This window comes from Diceros bicornis, chromosome 19, assembly GCF_020826845.1.
Source record: "Diceros bicornis minor isolate mBicDic1 chromosome 19, mDicBic1.mat.cur, whole genome shotgun sequence".
Classification (NCBI taxonomy): Eukaryota; Metazoa; Chordata; class Mammalia; order Perissodactyla; family Rhinocerotidae; genus Diceros; species Diceros bicornis.
Genome location: NC_080758.1, coordinates 8,798,813 through 8,815,529, shown reverse-complemented (window position 1 = coordinate 8,815,529; position 16,717 = coordinate 8,798,813). Strand labels below are relative to the sequence as shown.

General features: G+C 40.2%; 1 protein-coding gene across 1 annotated transcript in view; it reads right to left on the bottom strand.

The window, feature by feature from the left end:
* Positions 1-16,717, bottom strand: part of BCAS1 (brain enriched myelin associated protein 1) — a 109,639-nt gene that overhangs the window by 47,777 nt on the left and 45,145 nt on the right. Inside the window, exons 5-6 of the mRNA XM_058562448.1 lie at positions 3,115-3,273; positions 2,120-2,164 (exon numbers count right to left, since the gene is read on the bottom strand). Of these exons, the coding sequence (XP_058418431.1) occupies positions 2,120-2,164; positions 3,115-3,273 (204 nt within the window). The remainder of the gene's footprint in view (positions 1-2,119; positions 2,165-3,114; positions 3,274-16,717) is intronic.

Sequence of the window (16,717 nt, the reverse complement as noted above, 5' to 3'; positions counted from 1 at the left end):
TTAAACTCTGTCTATATGACAAAATATCCAGACGAAAAATTTTAAAAATCAAAAAGATAATACAGTCCCTACTTGATAATTTTAAATATATAAATGCTATTGTCATATAGGAAAGAAAAAAATACCTGACAAACGATTTATTTTTGGATCCTGAGTCAAGGCAAATACTGCCGCTGAGTGGCTCTCATTCTCAAGCCAATCTCCTTTTATTCATATTAGAAACCTTAGGGAAGGAGCACCAACCACAAAAATTTCAACTGACTTCTAGATAGGAAGATCTCCCAGGCAAAAGAAGTTTCTAGTATGAGCCAGTCTACTGAGACAAAGTGGGGGGAGATTGGAACTGAAATAGCCCAGCTACAACCATTCAGAATTGTTGACTCGAGTTACAAATAGCAGGGGATTTTGTGTGGGGTGTGTAGCGTGCTAAAAATCGCCCAGGGCCAAATGGGAAGACAGACAAATCCTATAGACATTTCAAAAGTGTGAATCCAAGAACTTCAGTAGAAAAGATGTTTAAAAGGCAAGGTGTGAGAACCAGGTTTGTAGAAAGAGGTCTGTTTGTGGGTGTCATGGACAGCCTGCATTCACAAAACCCTCCTTTGAGAGCCAGCTCCACTAGCAGTGACTCCACTGGTCTCTGGGCAGGGCAATGAGATTTTACCAGCTGGAGATAGTCAGTTGGGACCACATTCTAGGTGGCTGAAGAGGCTTGGTGCATGAGCAGCTGAAGAGAATGAGTGCATCAGGTCACTTGGGAGGCCACACGACACACCCACGTACCCCACTGTTGATAACCTTTTGTGCTGACTACATGACTTGAAACAATGCCAGACACAGAACCCAAAGAGAAACATTTGGATCCAACAATTCATTGAACTTGACCCTAGCTGCCTTGTAGCAAATGAATAATTTCATAGGAAAACACTTGTAGATGCCTTAGATGTATATTTTTTCCAATGGAAGAAGAAAATTCCAGAGGAACCAATCAATACAATACGAATGTAATCATGGCCTTCAATCTGTCTTGCAGTGATTATGAAAATAGAAATCACCTACATTTGAATAGAGCTCCATGGTTTCCCAGGCATTGACACACCTTCATTCAATCCTGGGGTTGGGGAGATAGAATTTGTATCGTCCCAATTTTACAGTCGTGAAGATTTGGGTTCAGACAGGTAAGGATCACACAGCTATCAAGCAGCAGGATCGGAGCTCACACACAGGTCTTCTGAGACAAATTCTAGGATCCTTGTCACAACTTAGCCCCTTCAAATATGGGAAGCAGATGTATCGGGCTGGTCCAGCCATTCATTTGGTCCCAGTGTCTTTTCAAAGCACTTTCACTTCTTAAAAGAAGGACGCAAGACACTTATCTGTCACCAAGTTAAACTTCCTTGCGATTCCTGTGAAATTTAAACCATGTGTTCCTCTAGAGAGAATCAATTCTGTCAAGTGTAAAGGGAAAACATCTCTAGAAAGCAGTCGTTCCACACAAAATTTATTTTGAGGGGAATTGGCTGAATTTCTACGCTGACAGTGAAAAAATTTAGGCTTTCTAGGACACCCTCACTCTTACACACGTTCCTTCATCTGACAAATGTCCCCTGGGGATGCTTTCACGTCACCAAACAATTGCCTTTGCCATGGAGATTTATTTTTTTCAAATTACGTGAAAAACAAAGAACACATTTTCTAAAAGCCAAAAATATAGCAGCTCACTTCTTCTTTAAATTGAGTCTCACTTCTTCCTCATTTCCAGTGGCTAATTTTTACTATATTCCCTGGGTCTCTCTACACACAACTAAAAAGACTAAGATGACATAAAATTATTAGCATTCTGTTCTTATTCTATATAAGAAATTGCTTATGGCAACATTATTTAGCCAGAATTGGCATAGATTTCAAGCCTCCCACTAAAATTTTCATCGAAATACCATTAACGTAAATGAAACATTTTAAAGACCATCTAATGGCACTATTAAATTGCTAAATATGTATATGTGTGTATGTGTATAAACACATACACATACAAAATTCAAGAAACAAAGAAGCAGACACAAATCCAAATCCAATTCTATACACGAACCCAAATGTAAAAACACTTCAAACTACCTACCGTGTCTTCCAGATCCTTCTTTGTTTCAGCTTTGTTAGGTGAAACCTTAAAAGTTTGAGGAAACAAAATGTTAAAAATCACAGCTCTTTAGGGTGATTTTATTTCATAGATACGTAGCTTTTTAGGGTGGTCCAGTTCACTATACAGACTAAGAATGTCATCAGAAGTCTTTTTAGTACAGTAGAAACCCATGGACTTCTGGGTAATACCTCAGTATAAAAAAGTTAACAAAAATTAAAATTTTGTAATAAAATGCATCAGATCTTATGCAGTCACCAAGAGTTTGACCACATTCAGAATTGTCACCTGGAAGGCCACAGACTTTCCATCAGTTCTGCCACTAATCCAAACAAATGCACAACCCTTTGGTGTTTGTGGTACATTCTATTGACTTTTTGGTTTTATCTTTTGAAGTTAGTCTTGGTCTTTGGAAATAGCCCAGACACACTTGGAGCTGTCTGCTTAATTATGCATTCATTCAGTCAGCCCTTAGTTGAGTGTCCAGCATGTGTCAGGCCGTGGGCTCTGCCCTCAGGAATCAGAGATGAGCATGCAATTCAAGACATGGGTTTCTGCCTCCATCCAATTAAAACGGTAGATTTAGATGCAACAAGATAGAAAGTGATTTCTCCAGTTTTATCTGCCATTTGAGTGACAAAACTGCTTTGATCAGTCAACAACTTGAGGAGGTATTTTCCAATTATTTTTATGGTTGATGACCATCCAATTGCAATAGAGTTCCGTTACAACAGCTCATTCCACAGTTTGGACACCTACTGTTGGTATCATGGTTCCCAACTCTGAAGGCTCCCTCATTGAAAGCCTGGGGTAACACAACGCCTTGATAAAACGCATCTTGTCCCTATTCTCCAATGTTCAAGCTGCATCATGATGGTACCCCATTCAGTACAATAACATTCACATAGGCGTTATTCTTAGAACTAACACAACTTTTGAGCAATAGAGTTAAGGAAAAAAGAAAGGACACTACTTACCAGTGTTTTAAAGAAGCTCATGATGGAATTATTATTCTCTGTTATATTTGTTGTCTGGGGGTCCTCCTTTGCAGTCTCCAGTTCTTCTGGGTCCCCCGGGACCGAGTAACTCACTGTTGTGATTTCCTGTCCTTCCTTTCCCTTGCCGTCAACTACGTCCTAGGAGCAAAACAGAGTTTTCACAGTTGCAACTTGTTGAATGTGGACTCAAAGTAATATTTTTGCTTCGCACCCCTTTCTCCCTTGCCCTCTAATTCCAGCCATACTTCTTCTGCCCACGGGTGTGTAGAACAATCAGGAGCTTATGCGAGTCCCTCTTCCCTCCCCTCCCCCTCTCTCTAACATATTCAGCGTTTGCGGTTAGCTGGAGAGACATTGTTTGGAGCCAGAGGGTAACAAACACAGCAGTGCAAGTTACATTCCAAACAAAAACCCTTTTCTCCCAATTCTGCAAAGACGTTGTGGATGATGCCCATACTTTCCGTCTTTGTGGTCTCCTAGTCTAATGATTTGTATGTGATCCCCAGAGACGTATCTATTAGATTTCCCACAATCTCCACAATGGTGAATCATATCAACTAAAAAAAAAAAGTACTTATATTTAAAAATAATAATTCCATTGTCAGGACCCCGGAGTTTACGGGTGCAGAGAACGTGACATAGGGACTGATTTTCTCCTCTAACTCACCCTGGAGGGTAGGATGCATTCTGAACTTGTCCCCCATTCCCCTTCTCCCACTCCCATGACCCTGAGCTGAGCCACGGTCATCTCTCCACCTCATGACTACAATAGCCCCCTGCCCTCCCTGCTTGGGCTCTTGGCCACTTCAACCCATTATTTATTCAGCAAAGCCCATCCCCCCACTCCTTACCACCTTTCCATGGCTTCCTACGGCCCTTGGAATCAGGTCCAAACTCCGAGACGGGTTCTCCAATGTTTTACACGGTCTGGCCCATGTCTACATTTCCAACCTCTGTGGAACACTCTCTCCTTCACTCCATCCTCTCTGGCCACATTTCTCTGAGTTTCTCAAACATACCACAAGCTATTTCCAAGCTCAAGGCTTTCTGTCGGGAACACTCTTCCCCTCTGTCTGCCTGTGGGTAATTTCCATTAATTCTTCAAGTCTTAAGTGTCATCTCTCCTCCCCTCGCTATCATCTCTATCATTGTACTTTGCCCTTTTCCATCTTAGCTATTCCAACCTTTTTCCTTACTTGCTCAACATCTGCTCCTTTCCTCATACCCCGGCTAGACTGTGGGCTCGACAAAGACAGGAGTACATCTACTTTGCTCACTGCTATTTCTCTATTATCTAGAACAGGGATGCCCACAGTAGGCATTCAATAAATATGTATCATTTGACTACTTAATAGATGAATGGATGTAAATAAATTTTATATAAATGGGATGGTGCTATCTGTATCGACTCGCTTTTTTCACATAACAAAGGAGCACAGACATCTTCCTGTTGCAGTACAGCTAGATCTGCATCCTTCTTTATATCTCACGTGGTATTCCACTATCCAGTTGTAACATTTTTTGTTGTCTGATATACTTATTGATGGGCATTTATGGTGTTTATGATTTTATACCTAGCATGTTATAAGCGATATTAAAATGGACATCCTACACATATTTTTAATCAATCAAGTGCATTTATATTTCCTTTGGGTAAATTCTCAGAAGTGAAATTTCTGGGTAAAGAGGTATGCAAATTTTATAACTTTATAAATATTCTTGAAAAAAAAAAAACGGAAGATTTCACTAGGAAGGTCCTCTAGGTATGTCTTTGGATCTGAAAAGCTGTTTGGTTCATTGGTAGAGGTGGCGGATGATACATAAAACACATCCAGAGCAGGCAGCTCTGTACATGGCGGCTCTGGATTTATGGCGGGGGAGCTTGGTCCGGAGGTGGGTAGAGTGAGGGAGAGCTGACCCTCCAACTCTTACCTCCTGCTCTGAGCATCCTCTTCCCTCTTCAGTGAGTCTGCCACTCCTCTGTAGTCCTTTCCTTCATCCCAAGGCCTTGGGGTTCTGCCTTCATCTCCATATGACCTCCCCTCCCCTCTACTGAGAGGACATGGGAGGGAAACCCTTTGTTTCCTCATAGGGAGTTCTAACAAGTAGATTTGTGAGAAACACTTGTTGAACGGATGAGTGGATAATGTGTAAATTCTTCTCCATGAATCTTTGTATACATCATGCTCTCTTCTCTGCCTTCTATCTTCTCTCTTCAGAAGCCAGGTCACTTCAAACCCATCCATTCTTCAGGCTTGGGCGTGAGTCTACGTTCTGCCACTGAAGTCTGTCTAGGTCACACCATCCGTGGTAACGTATTCCCTTTGCTGAGTGTCTATACCCCTGTTCTCCACGCTCACTTGACACAGAGGTTATATGCATAGACCAGCCTAATGCCAAAGCCCAGGCTGGAAGAGTCTGCATTACAAACGGGGCTTCTGTGGAACAGCTATGAAAATACATAAACACATTTGGGTAATATTTTAAAAGGCAATAATCATACATGTATTCCACAAGAGTTTCATTAAGCCCGAGGACTCTTTGTAAATGGAGAGGTGCTTCTTGTGAAATGCCTCATAAAGAGCTGGAACTTCACAAAACCAAAAGCAGATAAAGCTGGGGCCTTAACAAGCTTGTTAGGTTTTCTAGTTAATTCCAGGCACAAAGTGTTTTGCTTTGGAAGAAATGCACTTTTAAAAAACAGGTTCTAATATGAACTATTTCTAATGTGAGTTGAACTTTTTATAATTCCAAGGTATAATTCAGATGCAGGTTGTTAGGTTGGTTGACGAGAAGGATGGTGGGAAATTCTGTCTATAACAGGTGAGTGCTGGCATACCTGCAGGCGAGGTGATTTTATTTTTTTATTGTAGGTGGTACACACACACACACACACGTGTACACACGAGGTTATTCTTTTAATGTACATTAGAAACATATTTCTAGTATCAAACCTTTGGCACTATGGATATTTTTGCTTAGGTGAAGCTGTGTAAAAATAAAATTTAAAATAAAAATAATTGAACAAGTGTTTTAAAGATGAGCCATTTTGAAAGTGGGACAAGATATAAATCTAATTGAGAAATACCCCACTTGGTCTGATTAAGGTGTTGCCTAAGAAAAAGTTATTTATTTGCAGCCATTCATCGACTCATCTTCCTTCAATAATGACGTGGGGGAATTCTGACTTTGCACCACTGTGCAGATGCCACAGAGTATTAGCACAGGCCCTGGAGCCAGCCGGCCCCGACTGCACTCCCTGCTCCCCCATTCCTACTAGTGCAACCCCGTGCGTGTTCCCTACCGTCTGTGCCTTGGTATGCTCATGTGGAAAAGGAGGGTAACAAATAGCATCTGCCTTTCAGAGGTTTTGGGGGAGTAAAGGGGATAACCCATATACAGAATTTAGAACCGTGTATAGCACACAGTGAGCATTCGATAAATGTTAGCTATTATTGTTATTTAAACTACTGAGCACTACAGTGAGCCCCGCAAGATTTAACAAGATGAATCAGACGTGTTCCTCTCTTCTAGGTGCTTACAGTCTCGTGCTGGATAAAGGCCGGTGGAGAGAGACAAGAGCTCTGATAAAATGGTAAGTGTATTCCACCAGCCCCCTGACTCTCAGCTCTGCTGGATTAGAATCACCTGGGAGGTTTTTTAAAGCAAAGCCCATGCCCAGACCCCACCAGGAGGAGAGAGACATCACGTGGATGCCCACGATGGAAAAAATATGGACAGTCAAGAGAGGACAACAGCTCCAGGAAGGTAAGTAGACCAGAGCTCTTTTCCCTCATCCCTCCTCCCTGAGCTCACACACCTGAGGGCAGAAGAAGACGTAGAAGAGCAAATCCTGCACCTTCCAGAATGCAAGTACCTCAGGCCATGGCCACTTCAGAACTTGGTTCCAGAAGGAATTGGGAGGAGTGTTAAAATGAATATGAAATTGAAACTTTAAAATTGGGCGGAGCTGGACTATTGAACCACTGCAAGGTTTGGGATCTGCCTATGACATCATGAAGGGTTAGGAAAGAAGCTATTTATCAAAGATCTGCCAGGTGCCTCACCGATCTAGGCACTGGGAAAATAGCAGTGAATGAGACAGACACAGTTCTTGTCCTCAAGGAGGTGAAATTCTAGCAGAGCAGAAAAACAACTCCCTCCCCCCAATACAAATAAACCAATAAATGTAACATGTGACTCAGGCGGTGAACACAGCACAGGAGAAAATGACAATGAGGGAACAGAGGGCCACCAGGGTGCTGCTACTTTAGACAGTGAGTGAAGTCCTCTAAGAAGTCGTGTGGGGGTGGGGAAGCCCCCCTGAACAGCACCCCCAGAACTCCAGGCTGGGTCAGCTGCTCTGAGCAACTCTGGTCTCACAGCCCCTGGGCTCCCAGTGCTCAGCACAGTGAAGGGAAGGGTCTGCGTCTGGGTCACCCCCTCCTCCCAGACTAGGTGTTTCCTAAGGGGAGCAAGAGGCAATGATTCTTCTCTGTGATCCCAGGGCTAAACACACGGGGAAAGTTTACTAAACTTCCTGGAAATAAAATGGGATACAGTGAAGTCAACTGAAAGGGAAATGAATTGGGAGAACGTCAGGCAGACCCCATGGGTCTAGGTTGCCTTCAGGGAAAACCTGCCATGATGGATATCCTCCGAGCGAGGGAGGGAACTATTAGTGCTTCTTCACCCAGGAGAAAGAACTCTGACTGGAGGAGACACAGTCGACAGAACTCCAGGAGTAGAGGAGCCCTCCAATGTTCTCCTCTGCCCTGTGGCGTCCTCTGCAGCCATCTGAAGATGCTGTCCTCTCTTCCCTGATTTCCCGGGTGCAGCACTGTCTCAAGACGTGGACGGCAGTTAAGGGATGACAAGACCTGCTGGCTCAGTGCAGGAACGTGTTTGTTTGCCTGGGGCTCTTCCTGAGTGAGAGTTTTACAGCCTTTCAAATTGAAATTCTCAGCCTGAACTTGAGCCCTTTTCCTGAAATACATTTTTCTTAGACTTAGCCTGGCTTTAAAAAAGAACATAGGACTTCTTTTTCCAGGAAGATGGAGAATGTGTACTTTACCTTATCCTTCCACTAAGCACAATGGAAAATACCCGACATTATATAGAACACAAACACAAGAGGACTGTGAAAGGTGGAGAGGAGAAGGCAGATCAGTGAGGGACCTGAGGAACAACAAGGTGGTGAATTCCCTGGGTTTTCTTTCGGCCTCATATATCCTACACTTGGAGTTGAAGAAGCCAGCAACCTGGAAACACCAACGGGAACTGACAGAAACAAAGTCTCTCAAAAAGCCTGCTCTTTCTAACGAAAGGGCCGGGAAGGGGGCAGGCTAGCAAGATAGAACACTTTTAGACATTAACTGCTCTGTACCAGCCAAACACCACAGAAATGCAAGTCAAACCCACAAGGAGATATCACCTCACACCTGTTAGAATGGCTATTGTCAAAAAGGCAAGAGATAACAAGTGCTGGCGAGGATGTGGAGAAAAGGGAGGGAATGTAAATTGGTGCAGCCATTATGGAAAACAGTAAGAAGGCTCCTCAAAAAATTAAACATAGAACTACCATATGATCAAGCAATCCCATTCCTGGGTATATATCCAAAGGAAACGAAATAAGAATTTCAAAGAGGTATCTATACTCCCATGTTCATTGCAGGATTATTCCCTATAGGCAAGATAGCTAAGAGTCTATCTACAGATGAATGGGTAAATAAGATGTGATATATATCTATATCTTTATCTGTATCTAAATATAGATATATAATGGAATATTATTCAGCCATGGGAAAGAAGGTAATTTTGCCATTTGTGACAACATGGATGGATCTTGACAGCATTATGCTAAGTGAAATAAGTTAGACAGAGAAAGACAAATTCTGTATGATATCCCTTATATATGGAATTTTAAAAAGCTCAGGGCTGGCCTGGTGGCATAGCGGTTAAGTTTGCATGTTCTGCTTCAGCGGCCCGGGGCTCACCGGTTCAGATCCTGGGCATGGACCTACTCACCGCTCATCAAACCATGCTGAGGTGGCATCCCACATAGAAGAACTAGAAGGACTTACAACTAGGATATACAACTATGTGCTGGGGCTTTCAGGAGAAAAAGGAAAAAGAGAAAGATTGGCAATAGATGTTAGCTCAGGGCCAATCTTCCTCAAAAAAAAAAAAAAGCTGAACTCATAGAAATAGAAAGTAGAAAAGTGGTTGCCAGGGACTAGGGGGTAGAGGAAATGGGGAGATATCAGTCAAAGGGTACAAACATCAGTTAGTAGATGAGTAAGTTCTGGGAATCTAATGCATGGCATGGTGACTATAGCTAACAATACTGTATTGTATATTTGGAAGTTTCTAAGGGAGTATATCTTAAATGTTCTCACCACAAAAAAGAAATGATAATCATGTGAGGTGATGGAGGTGTTAACTAACCCTACTGTCGTAATCATTTCACAATATATACATGTACCAAATCATCACATTGTACATCTTAAACTTACACAATGTCAATCAATTACCAATTGTATAATTGTCAATTATATCTCAATAAAACTGGAAAAAATATAATACTATTTATAATTGTACAAAAAATGAAATACAAAACATGTACACAACTTATATGCTGAAAACTATACAATGCTGATGAAAGGAATTAAAGAAGATATAAATAAACGGAGAGACATACAACGTTCATGGATTGGAAGACTCAACATAATAAAGATGTCAATCCTTCCCAAGTTGATATACAGATTTAGTGCAGCTCCTATCAAAATTCCAGCAAGATGTTTTGTAGAGATAGACAAGATTATTCTAGAGTAGAAGGAATCAGTCTACCTGATTTCAAGTCTTGTTATATAGCTATAGTAAGCAAGGCTATATGGTATTGGTGGAGGCATTCACATAGGTGAATGGGACGGAATAGAGAACCCAGCAAGAGACCCACACAAATATGCCAACTGACTTTTGACAAAGATGCAAAAGCAATTCAATGGAGGAAAGATCATCTTTTCAACAAAAAGCTCAGGAACAATTTGACATCCAAGGCAGAGAAAAAAAAAGAACCTTAACCTACGTCTTACACCTTATCCAAAAATTAACTCAAAATAAATCACGGACTTAAATTCAAAATGTAACATATAAAAATTTTAGAAAAAATACAGAAAATTTCTGGGATCTACAGCAAAGAATTCTTAGACTTGATATCAAAAGCACACCCCATAAAAGGAAAAAATGAAGGGCTGGCTTGGTGGCATACTGGTTAAGTTCATGCACTCTGCTTTGGTGGCCCGGGGTTCGCAGGTTTGGATCCTGGGCATGAACCTACACACCACTGATCAGGCCATGCTGTGGTGGCGACCTGCCCCATATAAAAAATAGAGGAAGATGGGCACAGATGTTAGCTCAGTCACTCTTCCTCAAGCAAAAAGAGGAAGACTGGCAACAGATGTTAGATCAGGGCCAATCCTTCCTCAAAAAAAAAAAAAAAGGAAAAAATGATAAATTGGTCTTCATCCAAATTAAAAGATTTTGCTTTGTGAAAGATTGTGTTACAAAGATGAAAAACAACCTAGAAAGTGGGAGAAAGTGTTTGCAAACGACTTATCTGATAAAGGACTAGTATCTAGAATATATAAAGAATTCTCGAAGCTCAACAGTAAAAAAACTCCAACAATCTAATTAGAGAATGGGCAAAAGACATGAAGAGACTTTTCACTGAAGAGAATATATAGATGGCAAATAAGCACATGAAAGATGTTCAATTTCCTTAGCCACTAGGGAAACGCAAATTAAGTCCACAATAGCACCAAACACCTATCCGAATGGCTAAAGCAGAAAACAGTGAGAGTATCAAATGCTGCCAAGGATGCCGAGAAACTAGGTCACTCATACATTGCTAGTGGGAATGTAAAATGGTACAGCCACTCTGGAAAAATTTAACAGTTTCTAAAAGAACTAAATATGCAACTTCAATACAACCCAGCCATTGTACTCTTGGACTTTTTTGCCTCAGAAAAATGAAGACTTATATTCACACAAAAACCTATATATTAATGTTTATAGAAACTTTATTTGTAATAGCCCTAAACTGGAAACAACGAAATGTTTTTCATGGATCAATGATTAAACAAATTGTAGTACATCCATAACAGAATACTAGTCAGCAGTAAAAAAAGAAGGAAAGGAATGATATCTATAAAGGAAAGATATGGTCAATGACCTGGATAAGTCTCCAGAGGATTATGTAGAAGGAAAAAATCCTAGCCCAAAAGGGTACATACTGCATGACTCTATTTATATAACATTCTTGAAATGACCGAACTATAGAAACAGAGAACAGATGAGTGGTTGTCAGAAGTTAAAAAAAGAGTGGAGGTGGGAGGGAAGTGGATGTCCCTACAAAAGGGTAACATGAGGCGTCCTTGTCATGATAGAAATGTTCTCTATTGGATTGTATCACTGTCAATATCCTGGTTGTGATATTGTCCTACAGTTTTGCAAGATGTTACCATTGGGGGACCCTGGATAAAGGGATTTCCTTATATTATTTCTTACATCTGCATGTGAATCTACAATAATTTCAAGATCAAAACGTTAAAAGACAGCATTATAGGATAATGTTGGACAAGTAAGAATGAAGAACCATTAAAAAGTTTAACAATTATGGAATAGATAAATAAAGCAGCACGTGGCGTTAACTTGTGAAATTTACCTATGACCATATGATGGAATATTTTGCAGCCATGAATTCTTTGAGGAATGTGTAATAGAAGGAAAAATGTCCATTATAATAATAAAAATGACCAACCTTTGTGTGCCAGGCTCAATGCTAAGCTAGTTAAAAAGATCTCATTTAATTCTTATAATGATCCCATGAAGTATGTACTATTTGTAATTTTCACTGATGAATAAATTGGTGCATCAAGATAACAAATAACTTGCCTATTGTCATAGAGTGGGGCTGGGATTTGATCCCAGACCCAAACGATTTCAGAGGAAAAAGCTTTCAGCACCACACTGTGTTGCCTCAATCATCTCTCTTCCTTCAGGTGCTCACTCAAACATCATCTTCTCACCAGGAGTTTTCCTATTTTGATTTCCCTCATCTCTATTCCTCTTCCCTGCTATATATTTTTTTTTTTCCCGTTTTGGTCACCATTCACATGCAACACATTTTTCCCAAAGACATATGGGAATTTAGTGTATGATAAAGATGACCCCTCAAATCTATCAAAGTGAAGAAGGATTATTTAGTAAAAGCTGTAGGGAAAACAGCGTGGCCATCTGAAAAAACAATTAACTTGGTGCCATAACTCAACCCTCTACCAGGATAAAATCCAAATGGATAAAAATACTAGAAGACATGGAAAAATCTTTTATAGTTTTGGATTGAGAAGGCTTTTGTGATTTTGACTTGAAATCCGGAAGTCAGTCTTTCCTTTCATGTAAAAAAATCCAAATGCTTGAAAACATTCAGTTGGGAAGCTGGGGTGAGAAGCAGGCACGCTCATACATTGCTGATTAGAGTGTAAATTAATTCCGTCCTGATGGAGGGCTGAAATTTTGGCACTATCGACCAACTTTTTCTTTTTTTGCTGAGGAAGATTGTCCCTGAGTTAATATCTGTGCCAGTCTTCCTCTATTTTGCATGTGGGTCACCGCCACAGCATGGTTGCCGACAAGTGGTATAGGTCTGCACCTGGGATGCAACCAGTGGGTTGCCAAAGTGGAGAGTGCTGAACTTAACCACTAGGCGACTGGGGCTGGCCCCCAAAATTTTAAAAAAAGAACATGTTCTTTTACCCAGCAATTCCACTTCTAAGAGTTGATTCTTTTTTTTCTTGTGAGGAAGATCAGCCCTGTGCTAACATCTGCCAATCCTCCTCTTTTTTTTTTTTTCCTGAGGAAGACTGGCCCTGGGCTAACATCCATACCCATCTTCCTGCACTTTATATGGGACGCCACCACAGCATGGCCTGCCAAGCGGTACGTCGGTGTGTGCCTGGGATCTGAACCGGTGAACCCTGGGTTGCCGCAGTGGAGTGCGTGTACTTAGCCACTTCCCCCAACGGGCCAGCCCCTAAGAGTTGATTCTTAACCTCAATTCACATATGTGTGAAATAACAAATCCACAAAGTTATTTGTTGTAGTGAGAGAATAGCAAATGTTTGGAGATGGGCCAAATGTTATTAATAGGGTCCTTGTTAAATAAATCTTGGTACATCTATTCAAGGGAACACCATGCAAGTGTTACAAATGAGGAAAATGTACAGATGTGGAAAGTAGTGCTCCCAACTGAAAAAAAAGCATGAAACAGACAGAATGTATATTACCTCGGGGTGAAAAAGAAGGAATAAGAATTTACGCTTGTATTTGCTTGTGTACACCCAAAGGAACCCTTGAGGGATACATTTAAAAATACAAACAGTAATTATCTATTGGGGGTGGCATTGATAGACAAGTATACCATTTTATAATTTCTTTTTTTAAGCCACGTGAATGTATTATCTATTAAAAATTAAAATTAAAGCAAAATGTGGGTGACTAATTTCAAATTTTAAAAAACATCCAGAGGCCCAAACTAAACACAGTTGGGAAGATGATCCAGCCCAAAGCGACCAGTTTGTGACCTATGCTTTAAATATCGGGTTATTTGTAGGATCTTTGTCCTTAACTACAAATATATTTTTGCTGTTCTCATCAGGCCTCCAGATCATTCTCAGAAAACAGAAATTTTAGGCAGAAGCACAAACGTTCTCCAGGAAATATCTGGAAACTTCTTTTAAGCAAACAGGTGTTCATGGTGTCATCTTGTTTTTCATCTGTCCGGAAGAAGCCTATATTTTTTTCCTTTCCGTTGGCTTCAAAGGGTAAACAGACAGGAACACTGGTTAAGTGACCACAATTTGTCGTGTTGAAAAATAATGCTGCCTCATCATAATTTGATTGTCCATAATAAACCCCCGCGGAGCTTCTGACACCTTCCTTCAACCGTCCAGTGTCAACTGGGTTTCAGCCTCCTTTAAGCAGGGTCTACCTTGTCAACGTGAAAATATGTTAGGGCAGAACGATCAAGGCTAAAAAAGTCTCCTGTGGAACAATTTGTGAAGAATGTCTACCTCATCTAGATTTCCCCATTGATGGTGCTGGTTTCATTTTGAATCTTTTTACCAAGTATCAGTGCCTAACGTACAGTTTAACATGGGAAAATTTGTCTGAAAAACGTTGAACGGTACAGAAACCCATTACTCCACTCCTTTCCATGTGTTAGAAATTTGAGCCACATGCTGCCTGGGATAAAAGCAAAAGTTCTGTTTCATCCCCTTGGATGCCCCACAGCACGAAGGTCATCATTTGCTTAGCAACAATGGTCTCCAGACAATCATTTAGTCTTACTTTTCTTCTTCGGAGAGCGTCCGTCATCACCTGCATAGAGCCATTGTCAGATTTAGGAAGAAAAATAGGATTTGGATAATTCTTGAAGATCGAATTTATCTTCCAATTTGCCCAGAAGGGAAAGCAAATTAATAACAAACAGCAAGGAATTCCAAACCAAAGTCTACGAAAAATGTTTTGTGGAACTTCGAAATTTCCTAAACAGATAGGGATTTTTTTTCCTTTGTTTCACTACAAAGCTCATAGCCACCTAATGAGGGTCCATCACTGCAGCTAATTTGTATTTTTATTTTTCCTACTATTCCTTCCCAATTTACATTAGCTGATAAAAATGCATTTATACGTTTTAACCCTATGGCAAAAATAGGGAATGAACACAAATAGCATAACCATAAGAAATGCCAATTATGAGAGGGCTTCAAAAACTGTCCATCCACAACAAAATTTCTCTTTCCGATCTCCTACTGGAGATGAGTGCACACTAGGTTTAAGTATATTTTAAAAGACAGTGTTATTTCTGAACAAGGAATTGCCACACTGGCTCTGGATTGCACAGTTCGGGAATTGTCGTAAGTGAAAAATCACCTCTTGTGGAAGCTGTTACTGGCAGCCTATTGCAATTTCTCCTACAACTCAGGGTGCCTGGAGCCTCATAGCACAGTCTAGTGGAGGAAGCAGGAAATGACCTAGATTGTAGTATTTTCTTTTTTTTACTTAGCTAGGCATTTGCTATACTTGCTCCTTTTATTAAAAAAAGAGAAAATATAGATGAGCAAAGAGTAAAAATATAAAATGCACCCATTACCTCATTACTGAAAGAAACTACTACTAACAACGTGCAGTTTTTCATTCCACACCTCTCTTTGGGTGAAAGGATGAATACGTGTGGACACGCGGCCAGACATCATTTTTACCCAAAAGGGATCATTCTGTATATACTATTTTGAAATCCACTCTTCTTAATTAACATTACATTATGACTGTCTTCACATGTCAATAATTCCATTTTGATGTCATCCTAGTTTATAATGTCCAGCATAAGGGTATACCATAATCAGTACAAAAACCCTCCAATTGGTCTTTTAGATCTTTCCAACTTTTCTCTTATAGACAATGCCGGAATGTAAAAAAAAAAAAAAAAAGGCTTGTGGATAAAATTTTGCTCATTTTCTCAATAAATTCCTAGATGTTGAATTGCTCATTCAAAAAGCATGAGTGTTTTAAGACTTTAAAATTGTGTACTGCCAAAGTACCCCGATCGAAAGAAGCTTCCTAGTGATCCAACTGGTTGATTAAGAAATTATCAGACTTCAGAGGCCAATAAAATAACATAAAAATATTGAAACGTGAAATCTAGATTTCCATTGTCTTTTGGCATGTTTTCTAAGAGGGGAATTTAAGTTGCCTGACACAGATCTAAAAATGCTCCACTTATCCATTTTTCCTCCTCTTTTTAAAAGAAGAGAGGCATATTGTTAATTTTAGCTGCTTATACTAACTGAATCGAGCTAAGTTGGCCCAATTATCCAGTATGATTCTCTTTATTATAAATCATTAGATCACCACCTGTTTTAATACCCTGTAGACATAACCTCAGGATATTAAAAGCTCATCTCATATCTTGGCAGCAGAAGTCTCACAGAGCACCTTTAAAAGGTAGAACCTCATTAATCCATGGTATTGACTGATGCAGAGACGTTATATTTAAAAGATTAAATAAACCAGGTGCTCGTTGCAGTCGTAGGTAGAGGGTGGAAAGAAATCTATCAAAGAAAGCAATTCACACTTGCTTCCTATAAATAAGGATTTTCCATTTTGTCTCCCAGCAACTTCTCCACTTGAGGGGTAAGTGAATTTGTCAACTTGAATTCCAATGGCAAGTGAAGTGTGGGTAGAGAATTAAGCAACAAAATGTTCTTTTCTTGCTTCTTTTTTTTTTTTTTTTTGGCAGCAGTCATTTCTTTGGGGGTATTCCTAGGGACACATGAATGGGCACACTCTTAAAGAAAGTCCACTATGTACGATATAAAATGGAAAAACACATTTGCTGTGGGTAGAGAGTGATTCCCAGGTCACATTGGGCAAAAGGATTTGTGAAGATTCTTCTGTTCCATGATTAGTTCCAATATGTACAACCTCCAGACTGAGAATGGCATTTCACGTTTATTAGAGT